General features: G+C 39.4%; 1 protein-coding gene across 5 annotated transcripts in view; it reads right to left on the bottom strand.

The window, feature by feature from the left end:
* Positions 1-20,689, bottom strand: part of Nol4 (nucleolar protein 4) — a 351,736-nt gene that overhangs the window by 19,171 nt on the left and 311,876 nt on the right. For all 5 annotated transcript variants that reach the window (XM_052155473.1, XM_052155475.1, XM_052155474.1 and 2 more), the window contains one exon: positions 8,500-8,677. In XM_052155473.1, coding sequence (XP_052011433.1) covers positions 8,500-8,677 — 178 coding nt within the window. The remainder of the gene's footprint in view (positions 1-8,499; positions 8,678-20,689) is intronic.

Raw genomic sequence — 20,689 nt, 5'->3', positions numbered from 1 at the left:
CCTTTTCATAAAACATGTTATCATGAACATCTTCCCATTATGTAAAAAGCCTACCAACTCTCTGTGGGGGATTAGGTAGCTTTTGTGAATCACTTTCAGACACCAATCTATAAAATCATTATCTATAAAGCTTTTTGTGATAGATTTCATGCAGTTCTCACACAGCAGGAACATTCAGCTGGTGTGGAGCAAGAGGTAAAACTTGTCCCCATCCACTGACATTACTTTCTACATGTGACTGCCAAGCTATCATGATTTATTAAGAGTATAAGGTAAAGCCAAGTCAATACCTCCTGGGTCCCTGAATGGTTAGTTACAGTAGTCGTTGTACCCCCAGAACCATAGACTTAAAAACCAACGGTATTCTAAGGTAGAATTCACACATTTCAAAATATTTCTGCCTAATATTTGAAGCAGAATGTTTCTCTTCCTTCAATATTATAATCTTCAGGATATTAAAAAGAGGGGGTGTCAGGAATTGAGGTATTGTCAGAGCAGGGAACATGGCTCAGTTAGTGAAATGCTTGCCTTACAGCATGAGGTTCTGGATTAGATCCCAAGAACATATGTAAAAACTGCCAGGTTTTATATATATATATAATATATATAGTATATAATATAATCTAATAATATATAATATAATATATGATCTAATAATTTATAATATATAATAATATATAATGATATATAATAATATAATATATATATAATGATACATCATATATCATATATAAACTGATAATATACAATATATAATAAAATCTAAGCGCTTGGATGGTAGGGACTGTGGAATCCCTGGGGTTTGATAATCACCAAGCCCAGCCTTAGTGAGTGGCAGCCCAATGTGAGAATTATGATTTAAAAAAAAAAGGTAGATAGAACCTGCACTATTGTATGGGTTTAGTAGGTATAGTCTTCCTGGAGGTGGTATGTTACTGGAGTCAATTTGAGGTTTCAAAAGCTATGCACCATTTCCAGTTCATTCTTCCTGCTTGCAGGTTTCAGGTGCGTTTATCAGCTTCCTTCTCCAGCCGCCATGCTGCCTGCTGTCATACTTTCCTATCTCAATAGTGATGGACTTCTGTCCCCCTGGAACTGTAAGCCCAAATGAAACATCTGTAAGTTGTTTCTGCCATGGTGTTTTGTCACAGCAACAGAAAAGTAACTAATTCCAAACCTAGAGAATGGCACGTTAGCTTGTCCTCTGTTCTCCATGTTCCTTTGACATAGGTATTCATGATGTGTATAACCATTTAGTATCCACTGAGTCCAAATGGGAACCAACTTATTTACCGACCCTAGCCATATGGAAGCCAAGGACAAGTCACCTTGTACATCTTCAAGCTAAGCTTATTCTCCATGAAAAATGTGCATAGCAAATGGGTGGAGATGCGATAAATCTTTATAGTGCATTATGGGAACATTCAGGAAGAAAACAGGGCTGGGAAGTAATTGGGGAAGTGGCAGAGATGTTTCAAGGAATCTAACAGGGTGCACATGAGTTAGGTGCAGGGGAGGTTATTTGTATCCAAACAGACAGACATGTCTTATAGAACATATGGGGAGGAAAAACTCATGTTTGCATGATCAACTTAATGTTTCTTGGGATGGCTAGACCATACTATCTGGTCAAAAATTCAGTAGGTATAAAATCAGAGGCTCATAGGCAAAGATTAGAATGCAGATATTGCAGAAGAAATAGTAACAGTTAATGAGTGTCACCTTAAGCTGAGTATAGAACAAGACACTTAAGGGAGAAAGGGAAGAAGAGGGAAGGGAAATTAAATTGTAGCATGAAAAAAAAAATAGGTGGAAAATATAAAAGTAATCCTAGAAAGGCAGGAGGCAAAGAATGCTACAAGCACCCAAGGTGATGTGAGAGCTGTCCTGGGTACCAAGGTCATGGACATCCAGAGCTTTAATCACTGGGGTTGGATACCAAGACCATGGACATCTCAGACCTTTAATCATCGGGGGTGTTCAACTATGCCCTTGAAATCCAGGAAAATAAATGGTAGGAACCATCTTAGCCTTGATGATTGGTGAAACTAGGTGAAATTACCTAATCTAGCAATTATGGTATGCAAGAGCTTGCTTTAGTAAGCTGAGGGAATACTGTTGGTGAGGTGTTAGGGGTGGGTGAATGGAAAGGCCCCTTGGAATATTTTCCATAAAATCTGTAATGGCTGTAGTGGCTAAGGGATTAAGGTGCTAGATTCAAAAGGTGCACATATACCCAGAGGATTCCCCAGCAGGTAATAAGGATACATGCTCCACTATGTTCATAGCAGCCCTATTTATAATAGCCAGAACCTGGAAAGAACCCAGGTATCCCTCAACAGAAGCATGGATGCAAAATAATGTGGTATATATACACAATGGAGTACTATTCAGCCATTAGAAACAACGAATTCATAAAATTCTTAGGCAAATGGATGGAGCTGGAGAACATCATACTAAGTGAGTTAACCCAGTCTCAAAATATTAATCATGGTATGCACTCACTAGTAAGTGGATATTAGCCTAGAAATTTGGAATACCCAAAACATAATCCACACATCAAATGATGTACAAGAAGAATGGAGGAGTGGCCTGGTTCTGGAAAAACTGAGTGTAGCAGTATAAGGCAAAACCAGAGCCCCGGGAAGGGGTGGACAGGAGAACAGGGGGAAGGAAGAGGGCTTATGGGACTTTCGGGGAGTGGGGAGCCAGAAAAGGGGAAATCATTTGAAATGTAAATAAAAAATATATCGAAAAAAAAAGAAACTTAACCATAATAAAAAAGAAATGAGATTTCAGTCTTATATGACTACCCTGACACACTCTAGTTAGGCCTATGGTCAAGTGTACCTGTCCTAGATCCAGCGACAGGCTGTGACCAAGAGAACATTTAAAATGGAAATCCCATAAATTCATATCATGACAAAAGATACTGCCTCATGCAGAGATTCTGGCAGACTAGAAATCACCATGCAAATGTTAGTTATTAAGGCTCATTATTACCACAATTTGATTCTGTTAGATTTTAGTCTGTATATCAGCCTACTTTATATCAGAGGCGAAAAAGAGAATGAAAAGTCTGCACCCCATGGAGTGTGCGGAGAGGAAATAGCCAAAATCAAATGATGCCTTTTGCACATAATTTCAGCTTCGGGGTCCAATGGGGAACTGCAGAGAACCACAATAGCCTTCTGCAGATGATGCGATGTGAGCTTCCTGACACAATGTCCCATGTCAACGAAAGGGACAATGACAGGAGACAGGCTGCTTCTTGCTTCTTTCATTTGCTTAATTTGAATACATTCTTTATACAAATTGTAACTGCTGTCATTTTGATAATACTCCAATTTGAAAATCTGGATTGTTGGGTGCAGGCCGTGCCAGCTCTAAACAAATGGCGGGTTGGCTACTGACGGCTTTGAAGGACACTCTGGCACTGGGCACAGACAGGCTCTTACCCTGCTATGAAGTCTCCAATGTAGGACAGATTGCCATTATATTCAAAATGAAACTAGAGTTTATAAAACTCTACTCAAACCATGTAGGCCCACATGCTCTTCCTCGCTTCTGTTTTGTTTTCTTTTGACTCCTTCTTTTGCCTTTTGTTGTTTGTTGTGCTGGACCAAACCCAGGGAGGGAATCGTGTATGCTCAGCACACTATATCTACTACAGACTTGCATTTTAGCCTTGTTTGCTTTCATATCAGATAAACTACTCACACCTGGCATCCAAAATACACAAATACCTCTTTAATGTTGGCATCAGAAACTATATTTAATAACGATAGTTCCAACTAGGCCAGTGCTTAGGTACTGCATATGTGAGTCACATTACTCGAGGAGTGGAATCATGGGCTCGATGGAGTCTGTGCCTTCTCAGATAGCACATCTATTTAGGGGAATAGAGTGCTCAGTGAGCTAATTAAGCAGTAAAAGTGCTTTGACATTCAAATAAAAACAAAGACTGCCCTAGAAACATCTATTTTGTTATTTCAGTTGAGGGCACAATGTTTCCACAGAGTCCAGAAGGGAATATTGGGTACCCTGGAACAGAAATGACAAGTGGTTGTGAGCTTGTGAGCTGCCTGACCGTGGGTGGCTGGGAACTGAAAGCCGGTCTTGCCTCCCCAAACCACAAACGACAGCTCTTATTTATATGTTTTGAGCTATACATGTCTTAAGGTAAGCAGGCTATGTCTTATTGAATCTGTTTTTGTTAAACCTAACATTTATGTAAACAGAGAAACGCCAAAATACGTTACACTAAATATAAAGGGAGCCAACATACTCCCTTTTAAAAAAATGTGTTTGCACTCTTCTTGGACACAGTATAATTTGCAGGGTTCGTGTTACTTTCAATATGATTTCAGACAGTTCTAGAAACATCTTTTGTCGTTTAGTTTATAGTGTCTGGTTTAGTTTGTTTCTTTCTGTCAGCTTGCAGAATATTCTGGTTTCTCCAGCTAACTGTGTGAATTCTGAATGTCACCAACTACCTTACAAACTAAGTCAAACATACCCTTAATCTGATCCTTAATCTAACCCAGGGTGATCCCCACAAATAGCTGTGTGCTGCTTTCCATACTTTACAAATGTACACATCCCCAAACCAAGAATTCTCAATTTCAGCTGCCGGAGTTATCCACCAGCTGTGATGTTGGCATCTAATTCTATGCTAATTTTCTGCTATGTTCTTCTTAAGCTCTCAAGATTTGTGCATATTCATATACTTCTTTCTCCATAACTCCAAATATGTTTTAGAAGAAATAACGGATAATAAAGTATTAGGTCAGAATAGTTTAGATTCATATAATTTAAAGAGAGTCCCCAAACAAATGAAATTGTGTGCCCAATTAGCCTATCAGTCTTTCTGTACTTTGGGGAAAAATGAATAAAACTAAGACAGGTATAAAGAACACCAGTGTAAAAAGAATTGTAGATTCTTGGAGGATGAAGCTATTCTGAGTCCTTTTATTGCATAGAGTTACTGTTTCTATTGGTTGCCTCCATCAGTGACACCTAAGTCCTTCTACTCTGGTGAGATTCTCTTTCATGTCAGTGTAAAGAGGCTGTCTGCCCAGATTACTTTTTAAGCTGTTTTATTATTGTTACACTAGGTTCAAAGCCCTAGCTCAAAGAAATTTATCTCATTATCAGATTGTTGCAAACCTTAGTAGGTTAACCAGTAGGCTAATCCCACTGGGAGTTATAAGCATCATTCTTTGTGCAATAACTTCCATGCCTTGCATGCAGACTGCAGAATATATAAAAAGCATATATAAAAAGTTATTACATTTTATATATGAAAATGTAAGGATATGTGAGCTGAGTGGTCTCAAATCGACATGCCACTAATTGCCTATTCCGCCTTCTTATTTATGTATATTCAAAAAGCAAAGATGAAGGGGAGGTATACAACATGAAACTTGAGGTCCAAAACACTGATGGCAGAGAACAGAAATTAGGGGCTCTTCCCAGGCCACTGTACTCCCAGACTTCTTAAGGTCTACCCTCCACTCTGATGCTTCGGCTGACATAAGTGACTGGAAGAAACATTTTTATTAAAAAGTCTGAGAGATGCTGGTAGGGAGAGATTGCTGATACAGGATTCCCCAGCTCCTTTCAACCTCTGTCATTCTATGAAAGTGAAGAATTGGGGGGGGGGAGGGTCAAAAAATACCAAACTAAGTACATCTCAATATAATATTACCATATTCACATTTAAACTATAAGCTTGTAAAAGCTGCATTTCCACTAATTGTACAGCTGCACACTTGACGTCTATTCTAGAATTCTGACATGGCTTGTGAACATCACCAGTGTCTAAGGAATGGAAATGAAACTGTGTATGTGGTATGTGGTGTGTGTGTGTGTGTGTGTGTTTTCACATTCACTGTGGTATATACTTCACTGAATAGACTCAGTTTTCTAAGAGTTTATGGCTACACCTGGAAATCCTAGGTAATAAGCTTCGAGGATGCACAACAGATGGTATTAGAGAGGGAAAATCAGTGGCCTTCCTATACTCAAAGGATAAGCAGGCTGAGAAAGAAATTAGGGAAATGACCCCCTTCACAATAGCCACAAACAGTGTAAAGTATCTTGGGGTGACTCTTACCAAACATGTGAAAGATCTGTATGACAAGAACTTCAAGACTCTGAAGAAGGAAATGGAAGAAGACCTCAAAAAATGGGAAAACCTCCCACGCTCATGGATCGGTAGAATCAATATAGTTAAAATGGCCATTTTGCCAAAAGCAATATACAGATTCAATGCAATACCCATCAAAATCCCAACTCAATTCTTCACAGAGTTAGAAAGAGCAATTATCAAATTCATCTGGAACAACAAAAAACCCAGGATAGCTAAAACTATTCTCAGCAACAAAAGAAAATCTGGGGGAATCAGTATCCCTGATCTCAAGCAATACTACAGAGCAATAGTGTTAAAAACTGCATGGTATTGGTACAGTGACAGGCAGGAGGATCAATGGAACAGGATTGAAGATCCAGAAATGAACCCACACACCTATGGCCACTTGATCCTCGACAAAGAGGCTGAAAACATCCAATGGAAAAAAGATAGCCTTTTCAACAAATGGTGCTGGTTCAACTGGAGGTCAGCATGCAGAAGAATGTGAATTGATCCATCCTTGTCTCCTTGTACTAAGCTCAAATCCAAATGGATCAAGGACCTCCACATAAAGCCAGACACTCTGCTGCTAATAGAAAAGAAACTGGGGAAGACCCTTGAGGACATTGGTACAGGGAGAAAATTTCTGAACAGAACACCAATAGCGTATGCTCTAAGATCAAGAATTGACAAATGGGACCTCATAAAATTACAATGTTTCTGTACGGCAAAGGACACCATCAAAAGGACAAATCGGCAACCAACAAATTGGGAAAAGATCTTCACCAATCCTACATCAGATAGAGGGCTAATATCCAATATATATAAAGAACTTAAGAAGTTAGACCCCAGAAGACCAAACAACCCTATTAAAAAATGGGGAACAGAGTTAAACAGGGAATTCTCACCTGAAGAACTTCGGATGGCGGAGAAGCATCTTAAAAAATGCTCAACTTCATTAGTCATTAGGGAAATGCAAATCAAAACAACCCTGAGATTTCACCTTACACCAGTCAGAATGGCTAAGATTAAAAATTCAGGAGACAGCAGGTGTTGGAGAGGATGTGGAGAAAGAGGAACACTCCTCCACTGCTGGTGGGGTTGCAAATTGGTACAACCACTCTGGAAATCAGTCTGGCGGTTCCTCAGAAAACTGGGCACCTCACTTCCAGAAGATCCTGCTATACCACTCCTGGGCATATACCCAGAGGATTCCCCACCATGTAATAAGGATACATGCTCTACTATGTTCATAGCAGCCCTATTTATAATTGCCAGCTGCTGGAAAGAACCCAGGTATCCCTCAACAGAAGAGTGGATGCAAAAAATGTGGTATATCTACACAATGGAGTACTATTCAGCCATTAGAAACAATGAATTCATGAAATTCTTAGGCAAATGGGTGGAGCTAGAAAACATCATACTAAGTGAGGTAACCCAGATTCAAAAGGTGACTCATGGTATGCACTCACTAATAAGTGGATATTAACCTAGAAAACTGGAATACCCCAAACATAATCCATACATCAAATGAGGTACAAGAAGAAAGGAGAAGTGGCCCCTTGTTCTAGAAAGACTCAGTGAAGAAGTATAGGGCAAAACCAGAACGGGGAAGTGGGAAGGTGTGGGTGGGAGGACAGGGGTACAAAAGGGGGCTTATGGGACTTTCGGGGAGTGGGGGGCTAGAAAAGGGGAAATCATTTGAAATGTAAATAAAAAATATATCGAATAAAAAAAGATACAAATTATTCTATAGCAAGCATTAAAATATCTAATTCATTTGAGATGTTGTGACATATAAACTCTAGGAAATTCCTAAGACACGAGCAAATACAATCTGGCTCTAGGCATCGATCACTGTGCACAGAGCATTATTGATGCTAACCTATTGCCTGGGGAGGCATGATGGCTTCTGATGTGTTTCCATTCACGTGTCTTTAGTGAAAGCAATGTTCATTCCATAAAGTTCCCATTGCCTCCAACTCTCCAGCTTTCAAACCCCATGAACATTAAGAAACCAGAGTATCATTCTTGACAATCCATTGACAAATCACTCCTCCAACACCAGAGGCAGAATGAATCACTCCTTGAAAAAAAAAGAATTGCTCCTATTCTATCTGAAATTTCTTTCTGATACAAAACAGCAATCATTCAATTACATCATATAGCTGCCACTCACAGAAGCTGCGGCAACAAAGGGAGATATCCAGGCGGGGAGGCAAACACTGTGTTTCCAAATAGCCTTGTTCTAACCCCACTGTCCCTGGCTTGCGCTTATAACACTTTATCCATTTTCTTCTTCCAGGTTTAGAAAATTTACCAGCCCCAAATGAACGCACAACATGCAAGCTGTGATAAAGACTCACCACTACTGGAAGTGTCCTCCAGGCTTAGCAGCCCTCCTAGCCCTCGGTAACTATGGTAACTGTAGGTCCCATTGCCATTGATGTACAACACCTCCTGGGAGCCTGGGACAGTAGACGTTGAGTAGGTGGCCTGGGCTGCCTCGGGCTTGCACTGTTTGTCAGCAGAAGTAGCGTCGTCCTGCAATGAGAGAGCATTCCATCATTGTGACATCTCTGCGCTGCTTCTCTTTGTACACTCTCAATGCCATCTACATGGTTGCTCTGGCTATACAGTGAACATTAAGCTCACGGGCATATTTTCTTCAGCATTGACAAAAGCTAATAAACAAACAAACAAACAAACAAACAAACAAATAAATAATAGAGGTAGAGAGAGCAAGGAAACAATGTGGGCAGGCTGTACATTTTTAAAAGTGGCAATTTCCAACTAAGTTTAAAATAATAGAGAGTGCTTCAAAACCACCAAGAGGAGGCGATTACCTCAAGGACCATTGGCAAGAGAGTGGACAGAGAAAACAAGGGACAAACGCGTAGTGGAATCGTGTTTGTCCTTGAAATGGGAACCCCTCATGTGTACTATAAAACTGATGAAGCCTAAGGACACTTGGTAAGTGATGCCCTGTGGGGTCATTCATAAGAGGCAACTGAGAATTGAAGACAGAATAGTGACGGGCAATGCTGGTCCCATGTCAGTCAGCCTGGGGCAGCAGGGTTTCATTGTGTAGACAAGTAAGCGCATGGACCTAGGATCTGTGGTTAATAGTTCTCTTCCACAAAAAAATGTGACTGGGAGGGAAGGTGACTTTTAGTAAATAGAAAACAAATAAGCAATAAAGAGACTAAAAATACACAGAGAGTGACAACAGCGAGAGACAAGGAAGCGACTTGACAGACCTCCAGCTTATTTCCTGCATCCCTGCTCCCTTCCTGTTCCTGCCCTGCATCTCTTTCTTCCCCTTAGTGTTTCTTATGTTCCCACTTTCTCCTTTTACTTCATGTTTAAAACATCAGCAAGTTGTACTGTGTATTAACTCTGTGCTAAGTTTGTTGCTAGCATTGCAGGAGCCTGAAGAATCTTAACACACACCCAGGTCACTTAGGTATGCTAATACAGTCACCATTGTCCAGGAAACTACCCCACTTTACCCCACAGAAAAGTGATGTAAGGGAATTAAAAATTAAGTTTGTAATAATGCTGTATTTCTAATAACAAAATAGATTGCATTTCTCCTTAACTATAAGTTCATGACTTAGCTATAAGTCTAAAATACATGTGACACAGATAACTTAATTATCCTGGCTTTTCACAATTTTTATATTTCTTCCTTCCCTTCACTCTTTATCCTTTCTTTCACTCTTTCGTGTTGGGGATGACATTCTGTAAGCAAGGCAAGGCATTTACCAAGCCATATCCCTAGCCTTCTTCCACTTTCAACAAGAAATATTTCTATAAATATATTTTTAACAAATTTTAGGAGTGAGATTTTTATTACCAGCAGTGTTTTGCATCATGTCAAATTAGAATAAAGCAGATCACATATCTGCCAGATTTATCCCTACATTATACAGAAGGAGAAACATGGACTAAGAGTGCTCTATGGCCCAGTCACATGTCGTATTCTCATCGTTTACATTATGAAAACTTGGCATGATTTTGTTCCTGGTAGGGTGATGTGCTTAACTCAAATGGCTCTGTTATACTCAGCCATGGATGGGGACACATATTTCCAGTGAGGTTATAAAAGATAACCTGAAACGTAGTGATGTCTCAATCTAAATGACACCATAATACCAATGACTACATTCGATGTAAAATAAGAAGAGAAAATGGAAAAGAAAATAATGTATGACATGAAATTCAAACTTTGACGTAAAGTATCAAAGCCGATGTCTCTGAAATTTGTCTAATGCAGACCCGACCTGCCCTAACTCAGGGTACAATTAGAATGCTGGGTTACAAAGCCAAAGCTTGCCATTTGAGCCACAGAACCCTTGGGAAGGTGTATTGCCTTTTATACCGTTTTCCTGAAGTTGCCCATCAAGTCAAGCAAAGGCCAAGATTGAATCGGGGTTTGCTGCTGCCACTGCTGCAGCTCGACTCTCCTGACTCTCCAGTTGGCTGTACTACTTTACTAATTTTATTGTATTGCCAATGAAAAGGCACCCAAAGAAGATGGGTTTCCGACTCTACAGAAGAGAATATGGATGGGGTCAGGAGATCCACTGCTGAGTCTTTTAAACATATTACTATTTGCTTTAATGAAAATATTTGCATTTTCATTTTGTACTTGTGAGCATAAATAATCTGAGACATCAAAGATGGTTATTTCTGGAAATCTGTGGCTGTTGGCCACGTAGGCCATAACAAGCATGTCTCGGGTATTCAGGCTAATCAGTCAGTGATGTTGAGAGGAAGAGTTGTTAATACACCAATGTTAGTAGAATACAGATACCATGGGAGCATACTGGATTTGACAGGGAGGATTGAAATAAGTTAGATCCTGGTGTATCTCAGACTTGATTCATCAGTCTCTCCAGTTGAATAGTCAGTCTCCTGTGTAGGTGTGCCAATATGTCTATATGGGCATAGGTTCTATCTATATACCATCTAGAGGATTTTAAAAAGTGTCTTAAAATCTGGAACTGAGTTCTAACATTCTTATTTGTGAAAGGGAACTTAATCATTTTAGATTTAGGATTTTTAAAAATCCCCTCAGATATTAGACATTCAACCAATATTCTATGCAAATATTAAAAAAAAACAAATACTATAAAGTCAGATCCACTCTGGTTCCAGGCAGTTCAGATTACACATACTCAACCTGTTTATATTAATTCCTCCATGCTAACATGGGTGTGGCATATATCCCTTTATCTTGATCTTATTATACCCCACCAAATGATGAATAGATGGATGATGTTCATATACTGAGATAGTTGGTAGCTGAATTTCCCCAAAAGCCCATGAGTCAGAAACTTTGTCCCTTTGGTGAGGTTGCTGGGAAGATGTGCAAGCTTTAGGAGTGACTAACTAATGGCAGGTCCTGAAGTCTCACTGGGAACAGATCTCCTGAAACTGTGGGTATCCCAGGCACCCTTGCCACTCTTATGCTTCATGGTTCAACATGTAGGTAAGTTTGCTCTCCCCTGTTCTCTCATCTCTTGCAATCCAACTAATCCAGTCATAAGCCCAAAGCAACACAAGCACTTGATTTCATGCTGACATCTCCCAAAGGGTGAGGTAATAAACTTATCATTACCTCTGGGGATTCGTTGTAATAACACAAAGCTAGTGATACACTCAGATTAACTTTTCAAGCATACACTTATTTCCTATAAAGGTGTTATTTTTTTTTAAACTGGTCTCTACAGAATCTGTATGGTTTTTAGGGATACCGTCTCAGAGTCTCCCCGAGGTTACTGAGATGTGCCACATCTTGTCTCTGTACCAGATCGATGGCTTTGCTTCATTTCACTCTGAACTCACCAAATGACTGTATCCAAAGAGTAATGGAAATGACTCAGTATAAAATACTCTTCCTGTAAAGAGGAATCTCTTGAAGTCTCAAAAGATATCAGAATGTTCTCTTTTCATGGGGTATTTGTGAAGGGCTAGTTGCAGTTCTACCAAACAGGGTGAATAATCTGTTCTAGTGAAGCGGCAGTCTTCTGAGATACTCATGTCCTGTTTGAAAGGGAGAGGAAGATGCTCTCACAGAAGAACAGCGTGTTGTGCAAAAGAGGAGATCTTATTACTGCAGTGTTTCCTTATGTATGTTTTGCATGGTAGAATTAATTTGGATTATTAAATGTGCTATTTTAAAATTTGACTCTTTCTTTATTAACTGCTGTTCCAAATTGCTGTAGCTGCACTGGGAAGGAAGATAATTAATTCCATTAATAATCAAAGCCAACTTTGTAGGGATTATTTGTATTCAAACAGAGATTTGCATTATTAATGTTTTGGTAGTCCACTATACATAGAGAAATAAAACACACAAATCTGCCAATAAAATACATTCTTCAGTGTCTTTTGGACAAAAGTTTAATGAGTGTTAATTCATGTATTTTGTCTTGAGTGATAATCATTTTCAAAGAGAGATGATTTTAATGCCATTAAGAGGTACATATGCCCTGCAGTCACATTTTACCTTTGTCATCAACTTCCAGTAATTAATATTTTAATAATGAGTGCTCAACATTTTCATAACTAACAGTTCACCCCCAGAGTACCTATGAAGGTTGTTTTCAAAAAAGGGCCATTTTAATATGCTACAAGCTTCATGTCTATACAAATACAGTTAATTAGCAAGGAAAATAATTGACCTTCTTTTTATTAGAAATATTTCAAAATTTATAATGCATTAAAATAAGGCTAAACAACTGAATGACCACAAGCAATGGGCTAGGCAACACAGACACACATCACATCTCATAACACACACACACACAATATCACACATCATAACACACATACACACACAATTTTTTGATAAAAATTTTCAACAGATTAAAGAAGTATTTTTGTTTGCCTTTATAACTAGACTCTGGACTATCCTTTTATATATTCCGCCCTACTTTTAAGGCATATATCCATTTGCATTTCATGTGTGAAATGGGCTTATATCAAGATGAGTAATTGCTTTTACTTTGAAGGCAAGACTGGGTGAGTTAGAAGAAGGGACTTTACTTTTTGTGTTTCACCCCCAGAAACTGAGGTATGAAGTTTTGGTTGTTGTCTGGTTCCCTGACGGACCACACAGATAGTCTCTCAGGCACTGTCTTAGTCAGGGTTTCTATTCCTGCACAAACATCATGACCATGAAGCAAGTTGGGGAGGAAAGGGTTTATTGGGCTTACACTTCCATGCTGTTATCCATCACTAAAGAAGTCAGGACTGGAACTCATGCAGGTCAGGAAGCAGCTGCATGTTTCTTATTGGCTTGCTTCCCCTGGCTTACTCAGCCTGCTCTCTTATAGAACCCAAGACTACCAGCTCAGAGATGGCACCACCCACAAGGGGCCCTCCCCTGTTGATTACTAACCGAGAAAATGCCCCACAGATGGATCTCATGGAGGCACTTTTCCAACTGAAGCCCGTTTCTCTGTGATAACTCCGGCCTGTGGCAAGTAGACATACAAAACTAGCCAGCACAGGCACATGAGGAAATTTTCACTCAAAACTGCTTACAAATTCTTAAACTTAACTTAAAGTTAATTTATTCCCCTTAAGGGATATCAATAGCTTTGGATTTTTTTTTTATGAATATGACCTTGAAAAGGTAACACTAGATTGACTTCTTCTCTCAAGACTCCCTGGATTTTTGTTTGTAGATTTTATGTCATCTGCATTTATGAAATTTTCTTTATTTTCATGATTATGTTGTGTATAAAAACGAACAGAAAACACCAGTTAAATTGTGAGTAGAATCAGCAGACTCAGGCCCTATCTGTGGTTGGATGTCACTGTTATCTTTACAGTACCAAGGGGTTTGCAAAACACTCTTCCTGGAACATGGACTCTCATTTTGAGAAAATCATGGGGTGTGTAAAGAGAAGGCATTACCGATTTACCTTTCCAAGGGGAAGAACCTTGAACTGAGCCACAAATGACCTCTTTGCTACAGAACAATAAACATGTAGACACAATGAAGGTTTCAATTTACCCCAATTTTCTGTAAGCTGATTGCAGATCTCTATTGTCCTTGCATGTTCTCTGTAGTTTATATGACAGAACATTTTTATTTAAGATACATATTTTTAAATCCCCTCTTTGCTTTATGAGTGCAAATGGGGTTAGCGAGTGCAATGCAGTCCATGGACCAACTGCTGAAAATATCTCTACCTTCTAAAAGCTTCTCTCCCCTATTTGAGAACATTCTAGAAATAAGTAAATTGCTAAGAGTTTCTGGGAACATTGAGGGAGGATCAGAGAGAACCAGAGCTCTATTGAAAATGCTCTTCAACCAACAAGAAACCATCCACCCTGTAAGTTCCTAACCATATTTGAGGGTGGGTATAAGGAGAGCAGACATTTGATGGCATCAACTAAGTCCATCCTTATGAACTTGCACCCTGGCTCCTGCATTTCAACACTCAGATTTCTAGCATGCACCCATATTACATTCTCTACTTGAGGGCTATAAATAGTTAAGATGTCAACAGGACAAAAATTATCCCCAAGAAACAGACAGACACTACTAAAAGCCACATATTGATTGGTTCCAGGTCATGCAATGTTAAGCTTTGATTATATTTATTTAAGAAAACAAACTCTTAGGAGGACAGCTACTGCCAGAGAGTCACCAAACCTTTTGAGGTCTGTTTGTTTGTCTGACAAGTTCTTTGTAGAGGTGTGTAAGCGCACTGACATACATGATTTCATGGGCAATAAAGTCTGACCCATAAGTGGGAACTAATAAAGCTGCAGTGACAGAACGGAGGTAGCATCATGGTCACAGATGAGGGCTAGGGAGGGAAGGAATGGAGCTGTCAATCAAAGAGTCTACAATTGCGAGTAGGAGGAGTCAGTTTTGAGATACATCTTACAGCATGGTGATGAGAGTCAATGTATTTTCTATTTCAAAGTAATTGAATTCCAAGTACCTTGTTGTCATAAACGATAGGGAATTGAGGATGTGGCTATACTCATAGCTTGGCTGAATCATATTTTACTGTGAAGGCATATGAAACAACAATTGTATTCTCTGAATGTATATACTTACTATTTCCAGAACAAAATAACAATGAGGGTTGCTTGATAATAGCCATTATGACTGGATTGGGATGAAATATTAAAGAATTTTTAATTTCCATTTCCCTAATGCCCAAGTATGCTGAAAATGCTGAAAGCTGTTTTTCAGGTATTGTATTCCCCTTTTTCTCATCTTTATTTGGTATTTTCTTTATGTACATTTCATATATTATCCCCTATCCTGGTCCCCCCTCCAGAAACCCTCTCTCTGCTCCCAGCTCCCCCTGCTTCTACAAGGGTGCTCCCCTACCCACTACCCGACTCCCACCTCTCCACCCTCGCATTCCCCTACACTGTTTAATTAGTCAATTTGTTGAATGGTAATTTTGTATTTTAGGGTTTTTTTTCAGTTCTTTACATATTCTAGATATTAACCCTTGTAAACATGGAAAGGGAGGTACTGCTCAGAGAATGATACAACTGGGGAGGGGACAAGGAAATGAGAAGGCAGGAGGGGTAGACCCAAATTAAGCATGCACAAAAATACCATATAGAATCTTGTTACTTGTATGCTTCTTAAAATTATATAGTGTCTAACATGTAGATCATGTAGTTAAGAATTTATTTTATTTCTTAGGTAAGTGATATGCCTATACAAAACGTAAGAACAAAGAAATGCAAAACAATAGCATTTTAAAAAATCATGTCTGAGAGGCAGATGCTAGCAGCCAACCATTGGACTGAGCGCGGGGGTCCCCAATGGAGGAGTTGGAGGGAGGACTGGAGGAGTTGAAGGGGTTTGTAGCCCCATGGGAAGAACAACCATGTTGGCCAACCAGACGCCTCAAGGCTCCCAGACACTAAGCCATCAACACATGGTTCCAGCCACAAGTGTGGCAGAGGAATGCCTTGTCGGGCACCAGTGGGAGGTGAGGTCCTTGGCCCTATGAAGGCTCGATAGATATCCAGCATGGGGAAATTGAGGGGGTTAGGTGGGAGAGGGTTGAGTGGAGGGGCATCTTCTTGGAGGCAGGGGACAGGATGATGGGTTGGGGGTTTTCTGGGAGAGGGGAAACAGGGAAAGGATATAACACTTGAAATGTAAATGAAGAACATATTCAATAAAAAAAATAAATAAAAGACATGTCTGTTGTGCCAGGAAGCCTTCATGAACCCCAAAAGACCCCTAGTGAACCGTTCCTGATGTAATCACATAGGGTTTATTTATTATAAACTTAAATTTGGGCTTACTTCTGACCCACAGGATGGTTTGGTGAAGCAGCCCTGAAACCAGGTTTTTTAGAAAATGGCAAGCAAGGGAGGGGGTGAGGAGCGGGTGTGTAGACTGGCAAACATCTGACTAAATGTCTACTGTAAGCCAATGGATAGGTGTCCTGAAGCAAAAGTACATCTGAAACAATCAGACTACTCTCTGATGAACTGTTGCTAGGAAGCAACTAGAGAGTAACTCTGGCCAAGGACGAGCCGTGGGGTCCTTCCTGGTACTCGGGTGCAGCTTGGGTTCAGCTGTGGACCAAGTGTTTGGGCCTTTTATTCTTTTTCTTTTAAGATGGAGGCCGGTTCCAAGGTAGAATAAGTTTGGCCTTTCATGTGTGTATGCAAAGCAAATGTTTAAGATTCCCTGGCCTCAAAAGTGCAAAATAAATACATTCGCACCAAATTATACTGGATACCCAATACTCAAGAGGAAGTGGCATAGTGGGTAGTGGCCAATAAGCAGGGATCCCCTTCAAGCACATGAAACTTGTCAGCTTTCAATTTAAATGTGCCAATTTGGTCTTCTGTGATTGATCAAAAGTTCCAGTGCTTAAATGAATATTCCATAGGATAGCACTCCTTATTTTGGCAAAAGACTTTAAAGACAATTCCTTTGATCTTCCAAAATAAGACCGCAAGTCACTTAGCTCGCAGTTTTGAGCAGAATTTCTCACTGCAGGAAATCTTTCTGTAATATTGAATATTTTTAACATTAATCTTCAATATACTTTGGGAATAAGAGGAGATTTCTCCTAGTACACAGTCTGTCTTCCTTCTTCCTTATTGCAATGTCTATTATGAAATCATCAAGTTATCTATGAAGCTGTCGTTTTATCTCAAGTTTGACTTTACTCATTGAAAACAACTTTTTGGACCAGTGAGATGGCTCCCAAGGGTAAAGGTATCTCTCAGATATGAATGATTTATCCTAGCAGTCGCTTAGTGTCAACACTGGAAATTCTTACTACTGACAAGAAAATTAAACTTATCCAGGGAACAGAGATTTTAAAAACTGTAAATCCCAGAGATGGCAGAAAATGTTCATCTTTTCTAGTTTTGTTTTGGTTTCTAGTTTGCTTAGAAAGGTGGGAGATCCCGACTAGTGTTATTTGAGCACTGGTGCTGTAAAGTAATCATTGATAGTTTCGAAATTAGAGACAGGTGCGCCAGCACGGTTGAGTAAGCAGAGTGAAAACAATCCCCCGTAATGCTGCTCGACATAATTGGTTCACAGCTACCTTTGGTGAACACCGCTCACTCACACAGCAAACACACTTTCATGGTGATTGTGCATCTTGAAAGAGCCATGGAACTTGGATCTTAATTTCTACACATTAGGAACAAAAAAGCTTATAGATAGATGATTATAATTTAAACTGGGTGTAAAAACCACCCATCCGGTTTTTGGTATACTTGCAGGATATTAATTATGAAGCAGTCAAAGTATGGTAATTAGAAAGCCATCAATATGGTAGAGATTGGATCACTGAGGGATAATGGTTTTTATAGGGATGTGAAATTAAAATTTATAAGGAATGTGTAGGAGAAGCTGCTTATGAAATGATCTAAAAATAAACAATCTGGTGATGGATTTGAAACCCACCCTTTAAGCCTGAGTTTGTTGGGAATGGATTCTCAGCTCTGTACCCTTTGGTGCATTCCCACATCAATAGCATTGTTTCTTTTGCCCACTTCCTGGTTACAAGATGCACCTGACTTAGAACATTATAGGTTTTAGTATCATGTTCATAAACTAACGTAATGGTAAGCAGTAGTTCTCTCTCCCTTAAGATTTTGGATTAGATCACTTTATAAAACTGGGAACAACAAGCAGCTCTTTCTTTCCTTTCCATCTCGGTTCTCTAGAAGTTTCCATCCTATATCACACACTAGAAATGCTCCATCTGTGCATTAGCCAGCATTTACTGATTTGTAGCAAGCTTCCTACATCTAAATGCAGGATGGAGATGCTTTCTCAGGTCCACATTTTGAGTTACCAGCATAACATAGCTACCCACAGCCCCCATGATTACCTGCCAGACGATATGTCTGAGGTTACATGTGTCTTTTCAGTCTAAGTCTCCAGATCTAATTTGTTTGGCCTCTGAACTCTTTCACTTGATTGATAACACTGTCATCTCTATCCAGTCTTCTGTTCTAGAGAGCCATGTCCTATACAGTAGCAGCTTTTTAAAAATTTCTACCCTCCCTCATAAGTCCTGATTTTGGGGGAAGAAATGAAATATTTAAGGTACAGAAATTATTTCAGACAGTGATAACCTCTAATAATAAAATAAAATTGGATCAAATGACAAATCAATTGGAAATGAGTGTTCAAAAGTTTATTTCTAAAATTTGTGAATCAAAAAAGTAAAAAAAGAAATGTTTCAAGTCATAAAGGAAGTCCATTTGCATGAGTTTGAGTGCTTTCATGGGTATCTGACTTTAACATGTATACACGTGTCTTCCTGTGACCAGGCTGTATAGAAATATATTCTACCACTGACAGAAAGTCTTCACATACAAAGACTTCTGAATGTATTTTTTGTGTTTATTAGGTTCATACAAGGATTTAGAATAAAATTCTCTTGCAACAAAATTTTCTGATGCAATTATTTTGTCTTGTTCTGCATTATTTTCTCCCATCCAGATAAACTCCCTGATTTTGTCTTCAAGCACACAGTCACCATAAACCTGATCAGCTTCACACACTCACACTGTACTTGGTGAGGCAGCAGGGATATAAGGGCTGAGAAGAATAGAGAGGTCAAAGGTGCTTGTAGCTGAGGAATTTGGGTACTGTTGTCTGCTCCTGACTGCCATGGGCTGGCATTTGCAGTATTCTTCCAGTGACTAGTCTGGATTCTGTCTGACAGACCCTCCCAAGGCCTTGGGGCCTTTCTGTTGTCCTGGTGCTTCTATGGTAATGGCCTCTCACTTCCTCCTGTCTTTCTGATTCTGTAGCTTGCCCAAAGGGCACACCCTCTCCTGTCCCATCTTGTGAAACACTCCCAGGTGCTTCTTTTGGAGATGCCTTTTAAGGCTTAGATGAGCAGGTTTTCTGTTTTATGTTCATTTGTTTGACTGCTGAGCTGGTCAGTAAGAAATTAAATCATGTTTGTTCTAAGTTTATATTCCTTAGATATTAATGTGTGTGTGTGCATGTGTGTGTGTGTGTTATGTGGGGATGTTGTTTACTTTGTAAAATATCACTACATCCTTCTAAATTCTAAGGCAAATAAAACCCCCTGTGATTATTTTCTGCATGGTGGAGTCCACTAGGTATGATATCCATTAACTATATTCCCCAAAAACTACTGTCCTGGAGACCACTTAGCCCAGGCTGGGAAGGCCATTCCCTAGGCTTACCACAAAGTTGTGTCCCACTTTCATTCTCTATTATATTTTGCTTCTGGAATATAATTGTCTGGATGTCAATTTTTCTAGGAATTTTGAAGCCATTCATCATATATAAATAAGATTTTGGGAAGAGGCACAAACACGAGATTTAAATTCCCATGTCCAAAGACATCAACTTGTTAAAACTCTGACTTCTGCATCAGCTTCTAGAAGTAGGGGAAACTTCATAATATTTAAGTATTAAAAAAGAAGTATTAAATATATTCTTTTGAGATAGATGACATGTAAAATGTTGTTACATGATGGACTGAATACTCTACCTAAAAACTCTATGTATGCTAGAAAAGGGTAACTGAAAATTAAAAAAAAATTAAAGATTGTATTTTATATCGCAGTGCCAATGTAGGGAACTGAAGTTAATAAACTGGTATTTTAACACCGGCTAATGGTGTCAAACGGCACTTATGAGTGGCAAAGCCACTGTCCATTCTCTATGGGAGAACCTTTTAAAGGAGGCGCTCAGTGATTTTCTAGGCACAGAACAAAGCACTGGGTGGTGCAAAGATGGGAAGGCAGCACCACACCACCATTGGGAAGGCTCCCATCTAATGGACAACAGAGCCAAAGACCTGATGTCATGGAAAGACAGATCTCTAGATGCCAGGTGGCAGGTCTGACAACAAATGACTTCATATGTAGATTAACAAACCACAAGGCAGAGAACACTAGAGCACGCACTAGTTAGCAATTTTCTTAAAGAGGAAACAGAGAAGACACAGCAACACAAAGCTCAGAGAAAGCATGACGATTTCATCACACCCTAATATCTTCTTTTTAAGATTTATTTATTTATTATAT

The sequence above is a fragment of the Apodemus sylvaticus genome, chromosome 13, assembly GCF_947179515.1.
Source record: "Apodemus sylvaticus chromosome 13, mApoSyl1.1, whole genome shotgun sequence".
Lineage (NCBI taxonomy): Eukaryota > Metazoa > Chordata > Mammalia > Rodentia > Muridae > Apodemus > Apodemus sylvaticus.
This window is presented reverse-complemented; position numbering and strand designations above follow the sequence as displayed.